The sequence below is a fragment of the Cucumis melo genome, chromosome 11 (assembly GCF_025177605.1).
Source record: "Cucumis melo cultivar AY chromosome 11, USDA_Cmelo_AY_1.0, whole genome shotgun sequence".
Classification (NCBI taxonomy): Eukaryota; Viridiplantae; Streptophyta; class Magnoliopsida; order Cucurbitales; family Cucurbitaceae; genus Cucumis; species Cucumis melo.
In genome coordinates this window covers 15828211-15848185 of record NC_066867.1, presented here as the reverse complement: position 1 = coordinate 15848185, position 19975 = coordinate 15828211, and the positions used below count along the sequence as shown (strand labels likewise).

Here is a 19975-nt window from a genome sequence, read left to right as displayed (position 1 = left end):
AAGCCGCTATCCAACCACCTGAAGTATGCATACTTGGGGGAGAATGACACTCTGCTCGTCATTATCTCCACGAACTTGAATGCTGTAGAAGAAAAAACATTATTGAAAGTACTAAATACCATAAGAAGGCGATGAGATAGACCTTGGTAGACATTCAAAGAATAAGCCTATCCTATTGCATGTATAAGATTAGGTTGGAAGAGAGTCATATAAGGGGACCATTCAATTTCAAAGGCGATTGAATCCCACGATGAAAGAAGTCATCAAGAAAGAGATCATTAAGTGGCTTGATGTGGGGATCATCTATCCAATCATAAATAGTTAGTGGGTTAACCTTGTGCAATATGTTCCAAAGAAAGGCGGGATGACTTTCATGAATAATGAAAATAATGAACTAATTCCAATGCGAACAATCACAAGGTGGAGGGTTTGTATGGATTATCGCAAGCTAATTGCGGCAACAAAGAAAGACCATGCGGGAGCCTTGATGCGACACGTCTTAAACAACTAGCTTATGATTAAAGAAAGCACCTCTTGATGTCTTAAATGCACACTTTCTCACCTCTCGGGATGTAAATGACTAAACTTGGTTAAGTGAGACATATCTAGACCATTTCACTTATATGACTTATAGAACTTCTCTTTTAAGAGTGACTATAAACCCGAAATTCTTTTTGGATTTTTTTTATATGAAAGGAATAAAAGAAAATTGGAAATTAAGTATATAAATATATATATATATATATATATATATATATATATATAATTAAAGGTTTTAAAAAAGATAAGAAAAGATAAGATAAGATAAAAGGAAAGAAAGAGGAAAGTGGGAGAGAAGAGAAAAGTTAATTGGTTTTCTTTCTCATTTTTCTTTTCCACCGCCAAACACATCTTCCCCATTTCTTATTTCCTTTGGATCCTTAAACTTGAGAAAGATGTTGAGGTAGAATTGGAGGAAGAAGAAGAAGAGGAAAGGGCTGAGAATTAAGGTGAAGAGATAAAGAAAATCATGAAGGAATAGATAGCCATGACAGAAGCTTCGTGTTTACAGACATCTTTTGGTTGTTTGCGTCGATTTGAACACCACAAAAAGAATTAAGAGGTGAGAGTTACATTTACTGAAAGCTACTTCATTTGAAAACAAATTTTAAGAAGAAAGTTTGAGCAAATTCAGATGTTCATTGGATGCTTTTTTATGAAGAAAATAGAGTAGCTGGTTTTCACGCGAATTCAGAAGGTCTCTGGTTTTTCTTGTATTTTCGTGAGTACCGGTGGAGTTAGGATCTCTATTTGGTATGGTTGGAAAGCTTATTCCATTTACTACTATTGTTATAAAGAAATTCTGAGCTAAATATGATTGGAAGTAAGCTTAATTTCAGAAACAAATCAGGGGATAGCAGAAAACTTCATTTTTGAACTCTCTCTATATTCGGTCATTTCTGTAGCAATTTGTTGGGAACCGTATTTTCGTTCCTTCTAATAAATTATAGAGGACATCAAAATGAAGATTTTGACATAAAGAACACTTATTTTGGTTAAGTATTGAGGGAGTTATAGTTATTTGAAATTTATATTAGAAATCTGGAAAATGCAGAGAGTTGTTCAAATAGGATTTTATTTCTTAAGCTTTGTTTTCGTGAGCTTCATCTTTAGTGCGACATGTTATGTATATCTTTAGAAAACCAGAATGTTTAGAGTTCTAATACTCAGTTAGGTTGTTGGCAGGCCGAGAAGAATTAAACCGAGCTTACAGACTAAGGATCTAGCCCAAGACTGTGAGTGACAAAACCAATTTTGAAATATTTTCCATAACTGTTATTTATGATTGAATGCGATAAATGTTTATTTATGAAGCATTGAAAGATATTTGAATTTCATGACTATTTTCAAGTATACGTTTGGAGACTAGATTTTTTAATGAAATTTATGCTAGCACGTGGATATTAAATGTTTGGAAAGTATTTAAACCACAATGTTTTAAGCAAAGCATGAATTAGTAAGAAGTTTTGTTTTAAGAATTACAGTTTTCCACGAAAGAGCTGAGTAAAGTTTGAGCTTTGTGTAAGATTTATAAGCAGGCATGTTTTAATATTTTTAGATAATTTATGAAATTTTCATTAACTACATGACTGAGATCTTGAGCCTAAGGCTAGAGAATACAGTGTGCACACTGCTTAGATTCCATTGTTGACGTTTAGTGTACTCCGTGACAACGATGTTGTCGTGAGTGTTGGACGGGCCCCACTACGACAAAGGCGATGGAAGTGTTGGGCGGGCCCCACTACATCATAGAGCTTGTAAACGTTGGTTGTACTAGGTGTGCCTTACACAACGTAGATTTATCATGTTAGTTAGAATGTTTCGATATACTTGATATGCCTTGCTAGATTTCAATAACGTATATACTGAATATTTAAGGAAGCTATTCTTACTATTATACGTCTATGTTTACGACTTGTATAAACAGATTTATAAGTGTAAGCTTTCATGTGCTCTTACTTTTAAATTTCTAGTTTTAAACTGAGTCACTCACTGAGCTTTATAGTTTACCATTCCAAAATGTTTTACACACTTTCCAGGTAGAGATCGAGTTCCCGGTGCTTGATAGACTGCTTAGTCTGCTGAAGCTCCGTTATCGATTGCCAGTACGTATTTAGAGTTGGGCATAAAGTCTGTTGTGTTATGATGTATATACATCCTTGTATGTTATAGATACTCCACAGTTTGTATAAGCTTTAGGAAGTGCGGTTGTGTAAACCTTTGTTGGTTATGTTTTGGTTAAGGTGTCTCTAGGTTTACTTGTGAAATTAGTTATTTCCGAGATACATTTTGTGATGTATATAATTAGTCTAGGATTCGCTGCGTTGTGTACATGTATAATAGTTTATATACTAGACTGACAAGTTCATCACATTAAAGTTTTAAGCAGAGTCGACAGATACAGGTAAAGAAAAGCATTGTCCTTCGGCTTCACGCCATCTTTCGGTCTAAGCTAGCAGGTAATCCAGGAGGGAGTGTGATAGTGACAACTTCTTGACGCCCAAGACCTAGACTTGTTCTTCTTTCGAGATACAAATGATGAAAGTTATCTTGCCAAGGTGGAGTTGGTCTCCAAACTCCTCTTTGCGCGTCTTAGCCATATCCTTGCTACTTGCCCTCTCGGGTAGTTGGTGATAAGCACTGGCCAAGTGATGACTATAGCTCAACTAACGCGATGAGGGTTATAAGCTCAGCTTCTTATCAAGAACCTATCACAAGATCAAACTACAGAGAACACATTGATAGATGAACCGTAAAGAAATGGTAAATTGAGAAGGTATAAACATGAAATAGATTTAAAAATATAGACATTAGGCTACTGTACAATATGAATAAATACATTGCAAGGAAATACAAAAATGGAAAGTATAGAAATGAACATTACAAGTTAGGAGAAATGGAAAGTGGCATCTTCTCTACTCATACTCTAAGCTCTCACTTATAGACTAACTGGAGAAGAAGAATACTTTTACAAAGGGCGGAAAGGCTCATTTCTGCCCTTCTATAGGGTTTTTGCCCATTCAGGTACACTTTTGCTTGGTGTAGAAGAAGACTTTATGTAGGCAACTTTCGGGGGGAAACTTCTATTCTTCTGATCATGTCATCACTAATTGTAGCTTTTGTCGAGTCATATCAACTCCAACTACCATTCTTGTCCTCTAGTGAACCTTCTTTGCATAATGACGTAGCTCCTCGCCTAGAAGTTGTATTTGCCAGGTGGGCTCTTTTCGCGTAGCCTTTGCGCAAGGTCCTCTGCGATTCACTAGTTTCTTCTTTTGTTCCTTTTCCTGCGTCAAGATACTTAAAAGGCGGTAAAATAGGTATGAAGGCTTATGTACAATGCATTTCCAAATACTTGTGAATTTACAAGATAAACTACGCATTTGGATATTTTTTCTTTGGGTTTTGGCTTCATTATTCTATCTAAAAGGGTATAATAACTTGTATTTCTACATGTTATCATGGCAGTAGAAGCTATGTTAGGTCAAGGACAAGGTGATCCACCCTATATACTACACGAGCAAAATTCTTAATGAGGCCCAAGAGAATTATACTGCCACGGAGAAGGAGTCTTTCACAATAGTTTTTATGATAGAAAAGTTCAATATTTACATTGTTGGCTTCAAAGTTATGGTACATTATGGTCATTCTGTGATCAGATATCTCATGGCAAAAAAGGACGTCAAACTGTGGTTGATTAGATGGGTACTACTACTGCAAGAGTTCTTCCTCACCATGTTCCCCTCATAAATAGGCAAAACTAAGAGTCAAGGAGTATGAGAAATCATACTATGAGGCTTAAGACATTTCTTTGTATTCCATTTTATCTTTTTATTGTATTACTTTGTAATTTGTACACTGTGGCCGAGAGGCCTAAAGTTATATTTATAATAGTTATGCATTTCTCCTATCATTCTTTCATTTTTCTTTTACTATTCATGTTCTATCTATTTGATTACTTTGCGAGTAATGGAATGTGTTTTTAATATTGGAGAATTCCAGTGTATGCATTATGAGTTTTGTTGAATTGAACACGAATGTCAAAACATCGTGTATTCGAGAGAAAGACAATGGTATTGATCGTAATCACCTGACAAGTGAGAGCACGAACTTAACTAAGCAAGTGGCTAGAAGATTCTAGCTATACAATATTGTTGCTAAATTCATCATTCACATAAGTTGCAGAAATGCTAACATGTGTAGTGAAAGCACCAAGAGGTTGCCCGCCTTAATCAAGAATAAATTACTAATAATACAAACAAGATTAGATATAAGTCAAAGCTTAACTTTGAGTATTTGAATCCCAAAAGGTGAGCAAGTATGACAAAGACATCGAGAGGTCGCTCACCTTAACTCAAAGTTAATATATGTTTTGTATCGCCTTGAACTATTAAAGCACAATTCATTGCGATTAGACAATTAGACTTTTCCTTCCTCGTGCATGCTTAGAACTGAGTTTGCTTCCCATCTCACTTCATCGTCATGCTCACCTTGCACCGCCAAAGCACCGTAGTAAACAACTTGGATAAATTATATTATTCATATTGATACTGTATATAAGATCTTTAAAAGTATTAGCTCTCAGTGTTTGACCTTAGACTTACTAGGAAACCTCTATTTGCTTGCACTTGGGAGATATAGAGAAAAACTTGTACTACATGCATATCTTTAGAAGTTTTGCAATACATGAGTAGGTTTGCATCTTTTATCACATAACCTATTTCAGTCGCCTGATAGTTGCTCAAGTAGAGCCTAATCATGACATAACCACGAGCCAGTACATATGCATATAAATTAACAAGCAGAAAGGATAATTATAAATTTTATTTTTATATCGAGAGATATAGAGAAAAAATCTAAAAAATGGTTAGCTTTAGTTTCTATTCAACTAACATTTACATATTTGAAGTAATAAACATCAATAATATACGATAAATAATTGTACAAGTAATTTAGGAACTTTTTAAGAAAAGCATACAAAATCTTACATTTAATACTAGAGCTACCATATATTTTATACCTAGTGACAATGATGTAATTTGTATTTAAAAAAAAGAATTACGTTGAAAATTAGACTAATTATTAATAGTTCAATTAATTGATAAAGAAATTAATAAATTTCTTATGTTAACTTGTAGCTTTGTTTTTATGTTCTCATATGCTACTATTTTAAACACACATGCATGCGTTAAAAAGGTCAAAATGGAAGGGACATTTGAAAAAGGGGTCTTTTCAAAGATATAAAAAAGAGTCAAAATATTTACACTCTATAGAACAATTCCAAACACGAAAAAAGCCCAGAGGTCCACCATGTAAAATACTAAAAATGTTCCGCCAACCATACCGTCAATAACGCGCGCTAATATATTTGTGATCGTTTAGATATGACTACAATTTATACGCGATTGTTTAGATATGTTTCAATATATACACGATTGTTTATATATGACTATAATTTATACGCGATCGTTTAGATATGGCTACAATTTATACGCGATCATTTAGATATGACTACAATTTATATGCGATCGTTTAGATATGGTTCAATATATATACGATCATTTATATATGGTTCAATATATACGTGATCGTTTAGATATGACTATAATTTATACGCGATCGTTTAAATACGACTATAATTTATACGCGATCGTTTAGATATGACTACAGTTTATCTTTTCAATTCCATCGTTTAATTTTGTTACACGATCGTTTAGATTTGGGGACCCAAATCTAAATGATTTTTTTAAAAAGTTTTGGTACACGAGTTTTTTAATTCTTTTGGTACATGATCGTTTACTTTTTTTACACGATCATTTACATTTGGCTACTTCAATCCAAATGATTTTTTGTCAAGATTTTTTATACACGATCTTTTATTTTTTTACACGATTGTTTACTTTTTTTTTTAACGATCGTTTACATTTGGCTACTCCAATCTAAATGATTTTTTTCAAGATTCTTTATACATAATCTTTTATTGTTTTTACATGATCGTTTACATTTGGTTACTTCAATCTAAATGATTTTTTTTTCAATATTCTTTATACACAATCTTTTAGATTTTGTTATTTTGTTGTACACAGTCGTTTAGATTTGGTTATCCAAATGTAAACGCATAAAAAAATAGAAGAAAGACGATATAAAGAAATCGCAGCGAAAAAAGAAGAGAAAAACTAGAAAGACGATGGAAAGAAATTGAAGCGAAAAAAAAACAAAGAGGAAAAGAAGAAAAAGGACGGAAAGATTAAACATCATAAATAAAGAATTGAAAAATAAGAAAGATGACGAAAATAAATTGCAGAAAAGAAAAAGAAAAAAGAAGAAAGACGAAATCAGAGGGGAAGACGAAATAACAGGAGGAGACGAATCACGAAGAAGACAAGAAAGATGGAAAGACAAACTTGTAATATTTAAAAAATGGCTAACCTTATACGCTTTGTGACACAGTAAATAGTTTACAATTTGGTTACATTTATGTAAGTTTTCCTTTGAAAAAATATAGAGTTCATGTTATTATATTTTCTAAATCATAGAAGTAGCAAATTTAAAAGCGGATAAGCCTCTTATACTTCTCTAATTGATAGTCATTTGATATATTTAATTACTTGTTATATTTGTTATATTTGTGAGAGATGTTATGAACTATTTCTTTTATTTTTATTTATTTATTTATTTATTTATTTTGTAAATTACCAAGATGTAAGGCAACTTATGAGTTAAAAAGGTAAAAGGTAGTAATATATATATATATATATATATATATATATATATATATAGGAGATAAATTTTATTAGACAAATGGAATGGGTGAATGCACCAACAAAGTTGGGTTACACTCAAAGTTATATTTTCAAAAAAATTTTATACAAAGCTACACATGGCACTACCTGATTAAGTCAAGTGGAAGGGCTGCAGAGGTAGCTAAAAACAGAATCCCCGAAAGATCATTCTGTGTATATATTATTCACTCTACACCACATCCATTTCTTCCTCTTCAAATTTCTCCTCCTTCCATGGCTTCTCCATTTCTCTCCACCTTCTTCCTCAACGCCTAACCTTCCCTCCATTTCTTTCTCTCTCATTCTGAAATCTCCCTCTCTTCTCTTCTCCATTTTCACGTCCCTATGGCCGCCGGTTTCACCTTCCCGATAATACGCCGACTCGTCTCCCCTTTCGGGAGCCACTATTCTCGCCTCTCCAACGCTCGATCCCTCACTTACATGCCTAGGCCCGGCGATGGTGATCCGCGCCCGGTCACTCTCATTCCCGGAGACGGAATCGGTCCTCTGGTGACTAACGCGGTGGAGCAAGTGATGGAGGCGATGCACGCTCCCGTCTACTTCGAGCGGTATGATGTCCATGGCTATATGAAGGAGGTTCCTAGAGAGGTAATAGAATCTATTTTGAAGAATAAAGTTTGTTTGAAAGGTGGGCTGATGACTCCGATGGGCGGCGGCGTTAGTTCACTCAATGTGCAACTCAGGAAGGAGTTCGACTTGTACGCCTCACTTGTTAATTGTTTCAATTTCCCTGGATTGCCTACGCGTCATGAGAATGTTGATATCGTCGTCATCAGGGAGAATACGGAGGGTGAGTACGCTGGCCTCGAGCATGAGGTCGTTCCTGGCGTCGTTGAGAGCCTCAAAGTAATTCTTTTTTTTTTTCTTCTTCTTTTTATCAATGTTATGTTTGGAGTGGTATAGCTGATTTGTTACAGACCCTAATTTTGTGTTGTATAGCTCTGTTTCTGATTCTCTGATTGATTGAATTTATCTCCGCTTCATTTTTAAACACTATGGGCATAACTAAACGAATAAACCTAAGAAACGAATCCTGCATTGCATTAACCATTTATTTTATTTATTTATTTATTTGATTAATTTCAATCTTTCTTAGGTTATCTGTAGAATGGAATCATTTAGATATATATCAATAAAATTTTTGTCAGAATTTAAACTCCTCTCTATACTGCAACAATCCAAGCAGGGTAGATACAGTTATACAGTCGACTTCTCTGTTAAATAATATTGAATCATACTCATAATTTGTCAACGATATTTCTCCTGTCTTCCCCATTTCAATAATATATGAAGTAACCTGAATTTCTGTAGGTGATCTCAAAGTTTTCCTCGGAACGCATTGCCAAATATGCGTTTGAGTATGCTTATCTGAACAACAGAAAGAAAGTGACGGCAGTGCACAAAGCCAACATTATGAAGCTTGCAGACGGTTTGTTTTTGGAGTCTTGCAGGGAAATAGCAACCCAATATCCTAGTATCCAATACAATGAGGTTATTGTTGACAACTGCTGCATGCAGCTTGTTTCAAAACCTGAGCAATTTGATGTCATGGTATGTAGCTTTCCAATCTGATATTTTATTCCAATGCCTCTTGTTTTATGTTAAATTTTTATTGTAATTTGGATCAGGTGACTCCGAACCTTTATGGGAATCTAGTGGCAAACACAGCAGCTGGAATTGCCGGAGGCACTGGTCTGATGCCAGGAGGTGTAATGAATTACTATTTCAATTTCCAAATTGTGTTTTATAAGTCACACAATGCAAATTGATAAGTTAAAATTTGTTTTTGATTAAAAATAAAAATAAAAAACAGGGAACGTGGGGTGTGATCATGCGATATTTGAACAAGGAGCTTCGGCAGGGAACGTTGGGAATGAGAAAATAGTGGAAGGGAAGAAAGCAAACCCAGTTGCTTTGCTGCTTTCATCGGCAATGATGCTGAGACACCTTCAGTTTCCTTCTTTCGCTGATAGACTTGAGAGTGCTGTCAAACGTGTAATCATGGATAACAAATGTAGGACTAAGGATCTTGGTGGAGACTCCACTACCCAACACGTTGTCGATGCTGTCATTGCCTTTTTGGACTGACTCTTTTTTTCAAACTCCGCCTTCTCTCTCTTCTATTCTATTCTATTTCATTCATTTAATTTAACTACGTTATTATTTTTTTATTAACAAAAATATCCTTTGTCAAATAATAAGGTGAGATTTGTTATTTTAATAAAGTTCTCCTCCAATTTTGGTTATTAATGTCCAGAAAATTGTAACGTTATTTCTGAAAAGTTGTGATATGGTTACTTGAATTTGAATGCTATCCTTTTTTTTCTTTTCTGGATTTTGATTTTGAGAAAATCCATTTTTCCATTTTTCTTAAATTGAAAATTACCATTGGAAGCAATTTATATTTGTTATACATTATTGATTGATGTTATCACTAATACCCACAGAAAGAATATCAGCCATAGCTTTTATCAATGATAGCTTTTGACTTAAGAAATCAGATATCATTTGCTATCACTAATATCTTCTATGAGCGGTGTTGATATCAATTGATATTCTCAATAGCTATTATTAGTAATTTTTCTATATTACTACCAACGTAAAATGATATCACTAAAATTATCTATTAATGATTGCATTAGAAGGAAATCACTAATAGAACTATAAGCGATATCACTAGAAGGATTTTTTTTTTATATATATAAGTGATATATCCTTGGTAAACATATCAATTTTGAATTGATAAGGTCTAATTAGGCTATGAATTAATATTTTTGATAGCTACTATCAATGATATTTTTCTATTGCCATCACTTATAATATCTATCAATGATAGCAACAGAAAGATATCACTGATATCATTTATAAGTAATATTTGTCACGCCCTATACCAATTTACTTAACACACCTTAATTTATACTTAAGCTAATACCAAGCAGCAGAATTAAAATCAATAAACTTCTCTTATGAACACAAACCCAAAAGTTTCTACAAGAATATAGGACGAGATATAAATTCTCACAACAAGAGTTAAACAAAGAAATGTCAAATGCTTTCATAGACTTCAGCCCTCAACGATCGTTTAGCTCTTCAACTTGATCGTTTAGCTCTTTGATAGATCGCTTAGTCTTGATCGCCTACCCTTTGAAACACGATCACTTAGCATCCTAAACGCTCGCGTACCTCCGATCACTTACTTGTTTACTTGATCGCTTACCTTTCTGAACGATCGTTTACCTCTTACAACTTAGGGAGGGAAAACTTTAAAACGTAAGTCAAAGGATTTAGCGAGTGATAATTTTTGAAAACCTTTTGGGAATATAAAACATTCGTATAAATCATTTTCGTTTAAACTCAGGCTTAATGCCTAAATTGCAAAACACATTTCAAATCTAAAAAATACACATTAGCTTCTGATAAGATGATGAAAAGATGGATAGATTGATATTTGGTAAAAATGAAAAAACAAAGATGAAAAAAAAAGTGACTTTTCATCTTCTCTTTATTTTCATAGTGAAATCTTTTTTAAAAATTTTTTTAAAAAGAACTTTTTTTTCATCTTTTCTTTTTTTAAGAAAACTTTGTAATTTTGTGACTTTTCACATTCTAGGCAAGCTAGATTGAAATCTTTTTGCATGATTTTTGTAAAAGTACTGCAAAATTTGCATAAGTTTGAGATTTAGAAATCTTACGCTATGTTTCACAAAAGAAGGAATCGTAATAAGAATAACATTAGAGAACTACCTCAATCACGTTTGAGAACTCTCCTTATTCTAGGTGAACCCCCACAACAGTAATAAGAATAACCTCGATTAAATAAATAATCAAACAGCCCCAAGAAAGCTAAACATATTTTGGCTTGGAAAGATTGATCAAAGATCAAGAATAAAGGAGAACTTGTTTCTAACTTCGAGACTTTGAACTCTCCACAATCTAATTGATCAAACTAGATTGAAAGTCCTAAATATGCATTCTGACACAAAAACACCGAGGAAAGCATAAAAATTGAGAGATAACACTCTATGAGAAATTTCATTCAAATTCAAGTTGTATTTAAAATGTGGAAACTACAACCCTATTTACACTAATTAAAAATGTTACATGAAAGGACATAACATTTAATTTTATATACTTTCAACTACCCTAATAAATGATAGTACATATCTTTAAATAAATACATATTAAAGATATGAATTAATCTAAAAGTGCATTAAAGATGTGAATGAATCTAGAAATGCATTAAAGATGTGAATTAATATGAATTTCTAGATTCATTATGACCCTTGGGTGTCTAAGTGACTCTTTAAGTTCCAACTCTTTATTAAAGACTGAAAATCTAGCTTGTAAACAAGCATTTAATCCATCTTGAAGTCTTTTAGTTCTAGTTTTTTCATTGAGTCTTGAGCCATAATGATTGCCTCTTGATTGGTCTAACTTGGAAAGTTCTCCCATGAATTTCTAGCATATGTTTCGTTTTCCTCTTCATTTGAGTTGGTGTGAGCTTGTTGAGTCTCATTTTCTGCTTTGTTGTTCAACATTTTATCAGTTTCACTTATTCCTTTCACCAAGACATGACCAATATAATTCTCGTGCATGCACTACTGTGATAGTCTTTTCATCAATAGCATCCTTGAGAATTTCCCAGTTCATTCCTTGTTGCTCAGGTTTTCTGATGCAATACACATCTTTTATACATTGTCCCACCTCATTCCACCATGTAGGCCTTCTCTACATGGTTGCCTTTACTCATTATATGCACATAACAACTAGCTCATTGGATAGGAAAAAAAACTAATGGTTTACTCTCAATCAAGCATATAATACAATCAATAAACATGAAACTTTAACTTGAAACCATAACATTAAACCTTTTTTTCAAATCATGTTTTTCTGTAAACGTAAACATGCATTGCATGACACATGAAATTGTTAGAATTTATGTCCTAAAACTCGTAATTTGTAATCATATTCTATTCAATAAAGTTGTTATTGATACTATAATCTTAAAGTCAATAAGCTAAGATCTGGAGGCTATTTTTGAGCAAACTTGAACTTTATGTAGAGATATAAATGTGGATCAAGTTCAAGTATATAACCTAAATGATCTATCGTATACGAATAAGGTTGGGCAACTTATTCTGGAAACACTATGGATGTGGCCCATTTTGTAGTTAATACAAACGATGTGATCTTGAATCGTTCATGCATGTAAAAGCATGAAAGTAGGGCATCATATGTAAAGAGTTTACATAAGACTGGAACCATGAAACAGTCACTTTTAAGTTATAACATCGTTGACTTTAATAAAACTGACTATTTCATTTATAGGTGAAGGTAACTATGAACTCCTCTTCACACGATATTAACCTTAGGTCTGCATAGGTGAAGGTAGCTCATTAGCGTTAGCCCAATAAGCCCTCTCATTTCAGGGGTAAGATCGGATGGATAGTTGGGGACAGAGAGTGCAAGATGGAATTCACTCTTACCCACTCTAAAGTTAGTAGATAGGTTGTTCCCTTAATGACTAAATCCAAGTCTTGAACAAGGGGTCTCACGTTTGTGATTTATGCAACTACGAAACTTTAGTGGAATGACTCATTAGTTAATTAATGTTGATTAGTTTGGTCTAAAAGAGTTTAGTTAGTTCATCACGAATCGTTGGAGCTCATGATCTATAGGTTCATTAGCTTCTCCTATTAGCTCATAAGCAATTAACTTAGAACATTATGATTGAATAATTCAAATTATTTGAATTAAGTAAAGAGAGAGATATAAGTTTAAGATAGAGATTTATGTTTAAATGTGATTTAAATATTAAAAATATGAATACAAATTCATTTTCGGAAGCTCGAAATTGATGGAAATGGTCAAAGTTGAGAAAAGTCAAACTTTAATCAACTTTATATTCAAATGAGATTTGAATTTCATAAAAATGAATTTGGATTCATGCTCGAGAGGTCAAAATTAGTCAAGACAGACCAAATGGTAAAAAGTAAAAAATGTTGACTTTTAACTTGAAAAAGTCAAACTTTGAATATGATTTAAATGTCAAATTACCATATTGCCCTTAGACTAATTTAATTAAGTTAAATAAATTAATAATAATCGTTGAGATTTGGCAAGCTTATCACATGCATGTGATTTGCAAGTGGCTTCATGCATGCAAAACACCTAGTCCACTAATAGTTACTAATGCCAAGTGTTGAGATAAGGGAATTTCATTACTGTTGGAATTTATGTCCTAAAATTCGTACTTTGTTATTTGATTCAATAAAGTTTATTATTGAATGCTATAATCTTAAAACCAATAAATATTAAGGTCCTGAGGCTATTTTACTGAGTTTGTCAATACACTTAAACTTTATGTAGAGACATAAACATGGATTAAGTTTGAGTTAATAGCCCAAATAGTCTATAGTGTATGAATAAGGTTTGGCGCCTTATTCTGGAAAAACACTATGGATGTTGTCCACTCCGTAGTTAGTACAAACGATGTAATCCTAAATCGTTCATGTAGAGACATAAGAGTGGGGGCATCCTATGTAAATGGTTTGCATAAGACTGGAACCACGAAATAGTCACTTTTAGTTATAACACCGTAAACTATATAAACTGACTATTTCAATTATGATAACCTAGGTAACTTGTTCTTAATCCTGAGCTAACTATGAATTTCTATTCATTCGGTAGTATCCTTAGATCTGCATAGGTGAGAGCAGCTCATCATTTCTGGTCCAATAAGCCTCCCATTTCAGGGATAAGACTGAGTTGATAACTAGGAACATAGGGTGCAAGACGGAATTCGCTCCTACCTACTTCTGGGATAGTAGATAGGTTGTTCTCTTAAGGACTAAATCCAAGTCTTGAATAAGAGGCCCCACCTTCTCATTGGCTCGAGAAGGATTCAGGTTTATAGGTTGGACCTTAAACCAATTGTTCAATAGGGGATCAGTGGGTTTTAAGGAGCAAGATGTAATCTCAGGGTAAAATGGTATTTTGACCCAGCCAAGATTAGAACAACCTGTGAAGGATCAACTTATTCATCATGGTTATATCAGGTGGACAAAAATATATCTATAGTAAGGGGAGTGCAACTATGAGTCTTTAGTGGAATGACTCATTAGTTAACGAATGTTGATTAAGCTTTGTCTAAAAGAGTTTAGCCAGTTAATCTCGAATCGTTGGAGCCCATGATCTATAAGTCCATTAGGTTCCCCTACTAGCTCATATGGATTCAACTAAGAATAATATGTTGGAATAATTTGAATTGTTTGAATTAGGAAACACTACTACAAAAATCGGATTACTTGACGTTAAGACAGTGTCAAGTAAACGTTTACTTGACATTTTTAAAAGCGTCAAGTAATCGACTGTCAAGTATAGTCCGATTACTTGACACTAAAAAACCGTCAAGTATACGTATACTTGACACTACAAAATCGTCAAGTATAAGTATACTTGACACTTAAACACCATCAAGTATACGTTTACTTGACACTAAAACACCGTTAAGTATACGTTTACTTGACACTAAAACACCGTCAAGTATCCATTTACTTGACACTAAAAAACCATCAAGTATACGTTTACTTGAACTGTATTAACGTCAAGTAATCCATCAAAGTTCACCTTTTATGTGTCAAGTAATGTTGTATAGTTGACGCCTTTTACGTATCAAGTAAACATATACTTGACATTTTTGCATGTAAAGGAATATCGTATACTTGACATATATTTAAATGTTATGCATAGTACTGTTTATTAATATATATTAAATATACAAAATTTTCATTTTCTGGTTCTTGCATTAGGTACATTTGTTTCAATAAAACATATCCATCAACAAAATAAACTTTTCAGAACCAGTATAGTTACACAACAAGAAAATGACAAAATAATTAAGTAAACCAACAATAATTTCATTTGTTCTCACCAATGTCATCAACGATTACACAATTCCAATCCAAATATAGCTAACTAAAATTTTCTATCTGTGGCCTATTCCAAAATCAACAATAATAATAGCTACCTCTTATATAACCAATAATAATAGCTATCTTGTTTACCAAAACTAAAGTCTCTATCTCCTTGCATCTATTGCCTCATCTATAAGTATAATGACTATGAACAAAACATTTACACAAAAAATGTTATGGGCATTCTCCTATGTTAGCCATTTACAAAATTAAGAAGATCATATCTAGGTGTATCTATCATATGGATAAAAATTCAGCCCACTTCACTCTTACTTCATCCAATTCAAGCTGTGAGTACGAGTTTCTTGTATCAATCTATAAAACATAAAAAGTCAAGTAGACACTTTGTTAAAAAAATAGTCATATTATAGTATTTATAACGTTACAATGTAAGTAGTTTAAAAACATACCGTATCAGTAATAATGCTTGTGTCCTTACTCACGATTTCGCGCATGTATCTCATGACATAGTATCCACATTCAACAATTCCTACTTGTAAAGGACACTATAACACAAAACCAAATAACAATGCATATTAGATTATGTGCTAAATTAAAAGAGAGAGAAATCGGCAAGTATATAAGATATAAGTCGGTAGATATAAACTTTAAGCTTTATGTTTAAATATGATTTAAATAAATATGAATATTGATTCATATTTAAAAGCTTGGAATGTTTTGAAACGGTCAAAGTTGTAAAAGTCAACATGTTGACTTTTTGACTTTGAAAAACAAAACTTTGATCGGATTTATATTCAAATATGATTTAAATTTTAAAAAAATGAATGCAGATTCATACTCGGGAGGTTAGAATTAGTCGAGACGGGTAAAATAGCAAAAAGTCAAAAAGTTGACTTTTGATTAAGAAAAGTCAAAGTTTGACTTTGACTTAAATTGGTCAAAATGACCAAATTTTCCTTTGACTAATATATTTTCTACTAAATGTTAGTGGAAAATGTGACAGATTGTAATGCAATTAGAAGCCACTAATTCCATTAATAGTTAATGGATTAATTAGGTGTTGAGTTTATATGAAATAAATTGCATGTAATTTTTCTATTTAAACTTCTCATTTCAGAATGAGAAAGGATGATGATTCTCATATAAAAAAACTCTAAACGATTCACCTACCTCTTTTTTTCTCTCTAAATGATTTCCTTCTTAGAAACGAGTCCCACAACTCAGTTCTTAATCCTAAGATTAGTAGGTCAACTCAGTGGTTGTCCTTGCTCGTGATCTAAAGGCAGAGAAGAAGTTTTAGAACGAAGTAGAAGTTGAGAACTTCAAAGGTAAGTTCATCGTTTACCTTTTTCACTCTTCGTTGAGGTCTTTCATTTAGAAGTTGCATGTTAATTTCTAAATTGTTTAGATGCATATAGAGTAGAATATGATCCTTTCTACTGCTGCTACATGCTATTGGTGTTTTTTTTTCATCAATTACATGCATTCTTGCATGTATTTTTCTTATAAAATGGTTTCTTGCAAATGGGAGAAAAACTCTTGACTTTTGGTATTTTTGATTTTGTAATTTGGAATTGAAAAATAAACCAAATACTCTTTTTTTTCTCCAAAATCTCAAAGAAAAAAATTCTTCTTCCAAATTCTATCTCTCTCACTATTTCCTCCGCCGTACGAATCTCACAACTCGATTCTAAGTTTGGAGAATAGCGGATCAACACTAATGGTAGTCATGTCTTCAAAAATTGTGAAGAGATTGCATGGATAGAAAAGCTTCAAAGGTGAGTCTTTCTGTTAACCTTTTATTCTATTAATCAAGGGTAGTTATGTATGTTAATTACTAAAATGCTTAGTTGCAATTAGAGTAAAATGTGATCCTTATTCCGCTGTGCATGTCTACCATTTTCCATCAGAAACACAAGACTTAGAAAGAAAAGCTTTTGAAAACTATAATCATTTAGAAAAATCACTAAGTTCCCTTCTTTGATCAGAACTCTTCTTCGGTGCTCTTCTTACTTAACGATCTCTAGCTTTCCTCTTTGTAAAATCTCATAATAATCATCCTTTTCCTTTTGTCTTCACTTATTTATATCAATTTTAAGTTGGATTAGTCATTCTTTAAACTCATATAATTTTGTCAGCTCTTGCTTAATTAAGTTCTGAGTCTTTGCATGCCATGACACCTAGAAACCACTCCACCAATTTAGTAATTATAATGCTATGAACGATATAACCCCGAGGACTTCTTCAACCTTCCTACACAATTGTTTAGATTCCTACACGATCGTTTAATCTTTTACATGATCGTTTAACCTGTTACACGATCGTTTATCTTCTTATACAATTGTTCTATCTCTTTTACATGATCTTTTATCCTCGTTTTTTATATGATCGTCTAGCTTGTCTTACACGATTTTTACGTTCTTATATGATTGTTTAAATTACCTTTTCTCCATGAACGAGTCTCACAATATCCCTAATAGACTACCATATATCAGTGATATCAATGTAATGCTACTCTAAAGTGATAGTGGTTGTTTATTTTTAGCATAAATGGATCAAGAAAAAAGGTCGAATTAACATGATATCAACAATAGCTTTGAACCACTAATAACATAATATCCATATGATAGATTCTATCGCTAATAGTATAAATGAAATTGATATAGTTACAACTTTTGTTTAAATAAATTATTGATTTTAGGTTATGCTATCAACATTTATATCATTTAAAAATTCAAAATTCAAGTTATCAATGATAAATTTATGAAAAACATAATGACATATTAGACATAATGTCATTGATAGAAGTCATCATTGATAGTATGATATCAATGATAAATGTCATCACTAATAGCATAAGAGAAAGGAAACTAATGGCCAAAATTGGCATTTTAAATTTTTTTTACCATGACCCGTAAAAAATTGCTATTTTTGGAAATATTGTTCCTTATGTTATAAATTAAATCGGTGAGATCCGTACCTGAATAGAATGGTCATTTTTGGGAAATAAGTGTTTAAGTAAAGATTTTTAGCAAAAGGCGTTCTAAGGAAGTGTTTTGAGAAGTTAAGTGTTCGGATGAATTGTGTTAGAGATAGGCAACACAAGGAAAGGAGGTAGCGTTGTGGTGCAAGGTGAGGTGAAGTTAGACATTGAGAATTAATAATTTTTTAGAAATTTCCTAATTGTACTTAATGGGCCACGTGAAAGGGTTTAAGTTAAGCATAGTCATGAGAAATATTAAACTTACACGTGTAGCACTATAAGTAGGAGCTGGCGAGTTTATAAGGATCTAAAGATATCGAGTTCAAATTAAGATTTGTATAAATAGAAGAAAAATTCAAAAGAGAAGGTGGTCACTCTGAGATTTAGTGATATTGTGTTGAAAAGCCACTAGGTGAGAAGAGGAATTCTAAAGCTAGGCGATTTGAAGAAGGGAATTTATATAGTGAGTGATTTTCCAAATTGTTTAAAGATTTTAAAGCTTTCTTATAAATTTCTTGTTGATTTTGTAACGTTGTTTATAAGTTAATGTTTATAAAAGGAATGATTTATGAAAGAAGCTTGTGTTATATTTTAAGTAAGTTTTATGCATAATGGTTGTATGTTATATCGTGAATAAACCATGCATTAGTCTTATTTTTCTATCATTGAGCTAACCTTTATGTGCACATAAGGAGTAAAGGAAGCAATGTAGAAAAGGACTGCATGGTAAAGTGAGGCTAGCTAATACGTAAAAGGAGCATATTGAGCTTAGCGGCCTGAGCAACGGAAAATGAATCAGGAAATTCTCGAAGGGATGCATTGATGAAAAGGACATCACGGTGGTCAGTGTATGAGAATGGTTCATGTTCTTGGTAGAAAGGAAAATGAAAGACTAATGAGTTATTTCTTTGTTATGAAAATAAATTCAAATGTTGTATACCAAAAAGGTTTTCAAAACTATCACTTGCTAAGTTTTTACTTATTTTTTAAGTTTTCCCTCCCTCGATTTTTAAGGCGTTAAGGCCAAGTATGGATAAGGAAGGCGAATTGCTATGTGAGGAAGGTGAGCAAGACGTTTAAAGCTTTATGTTATAGTTCATGTATTTAGAGAAGCATGTAAAATGTAGTTGGATAGCAATTTATTAAGTTAATAAAACAGATTGTATGTTAATGTTCCGGGTGCGTTATGATTTTCTTATCGCTTAGTAATTAAAGGAACTAAACAAAACAAGGTGATAAAGCCAAGTTTCAAGGACTTAAGTGAGCGTTTTTGCATTTCATCTTAAGGTGTCAGGGATGCTCAAGTCACATCACGTGCCACATAGCAAGGTGCAAGATGAGTGCGGGACAGGGCGTGACAATATTTGTTTCCTAATTTGTGCTATATGGTACAATTTTCCTATTTTGAATTTGATTATTATATTTAGAAATGTTGGTAAGCAAAAGGCGTTCCTATGTTCTCTCCAGGCTCCATTAGCCAAATTCCAAAAACAAGTTAGTTTGATTTTAAAACACTCAAGAAAATATGAACTTGGAAACCATAATTTTCGAAAAAAAAAAATGAAAATGCAAATGAAAGCCAAAATTTAGTGTGCAGCGATCTCCAATCTTGAGAGCATTTCTTTATTCTTTTTTAATTTCAAACAGGAGGTCGAAACATGTTTTATCATCTTAACCAAGTAATTGCTAAATGATTGAGAATTTCATCTTCA

The 19975-nt window shown here is 32.7% G+C and overlaps 1 protein-coding gene and 1 long non-coding RNA gene across 4 annotated transcripts; both read left to right on the top strand.

Moving 5' to 3' along the window:
• Positions 1-797: 797 nt before the first annotated feature.
• On the top strand, positions 798-4338 carry LOC127143885 (uncharacterized). Of its 3 annotated transcripts, XR_007815452.1 has the most exons (4): positions 818-1102; positions 1715-1775; positions 2580-3860; positions 4012-4338. It is a non-coding gene; the product is annotated as an uncharacterized LOC127143885 (long non-coding RNA). The 3 variants fall into 3 exon arrangements; XR_007815451.1 differs by lacking the exon at positions 4012-4338 and having other exon boundaries at positions 798-1102; positions 1726-1775; positions 2580-3998; XR_007815450.1 differs by lacking the exon at positions 4012-4338 and having other exon boundaries at positions 2580-3998.
• Positions 4339-7533: 3195 nt separating this feature from the next.
• LOC103490459 (isocitrate dehydrogenase [NAD] regulatory subunit 1, mitochondrial-like) lies at positions 7534-9589 on the top strand. Its single transcript, XM_008449970.3, has 4 exons — positions 7534-8189; positions 8655-8894; positions 8972-9050; positions 9157-9589. Exons 1-4 carry the CDS (start codon positions 7668-7670, stop codon positions 9429-9431), a joined length of 1116 nt encoding a protein of 371 aa, XP_008448192.2. The 5' UTR covers positions 7534-7667; the 3' UTR covers positions 9432-9589.
• Positions 9590-19975: the final 10386 nt, after the last annotated feature.

Bases quoted from the DNA above. Each gene is read 5' to 3' on its own strand.
- LOC103490459 (XM_008449970.3), top strand. From the start codon at position 7,668: ATGGCCGCCGGTTTCACCTTCCCGATAATACGCCGACTCGTCTCCCCT. The intron at 8,190-8,654 runs GTAATTCTTTTT...GAATTTCTGTAG, and splicing joins GCGTCGTTGAGAGCCTCAAA to GTGATCTCAAAGTTTTCCTC. The intron at 8,895-8,971 runs GTATGTAGCTTT...AATTTGGATCAG, and splicing joins CTGAGCAATTTGATGTCATG to GTGACTCCGAACCTTTATGG.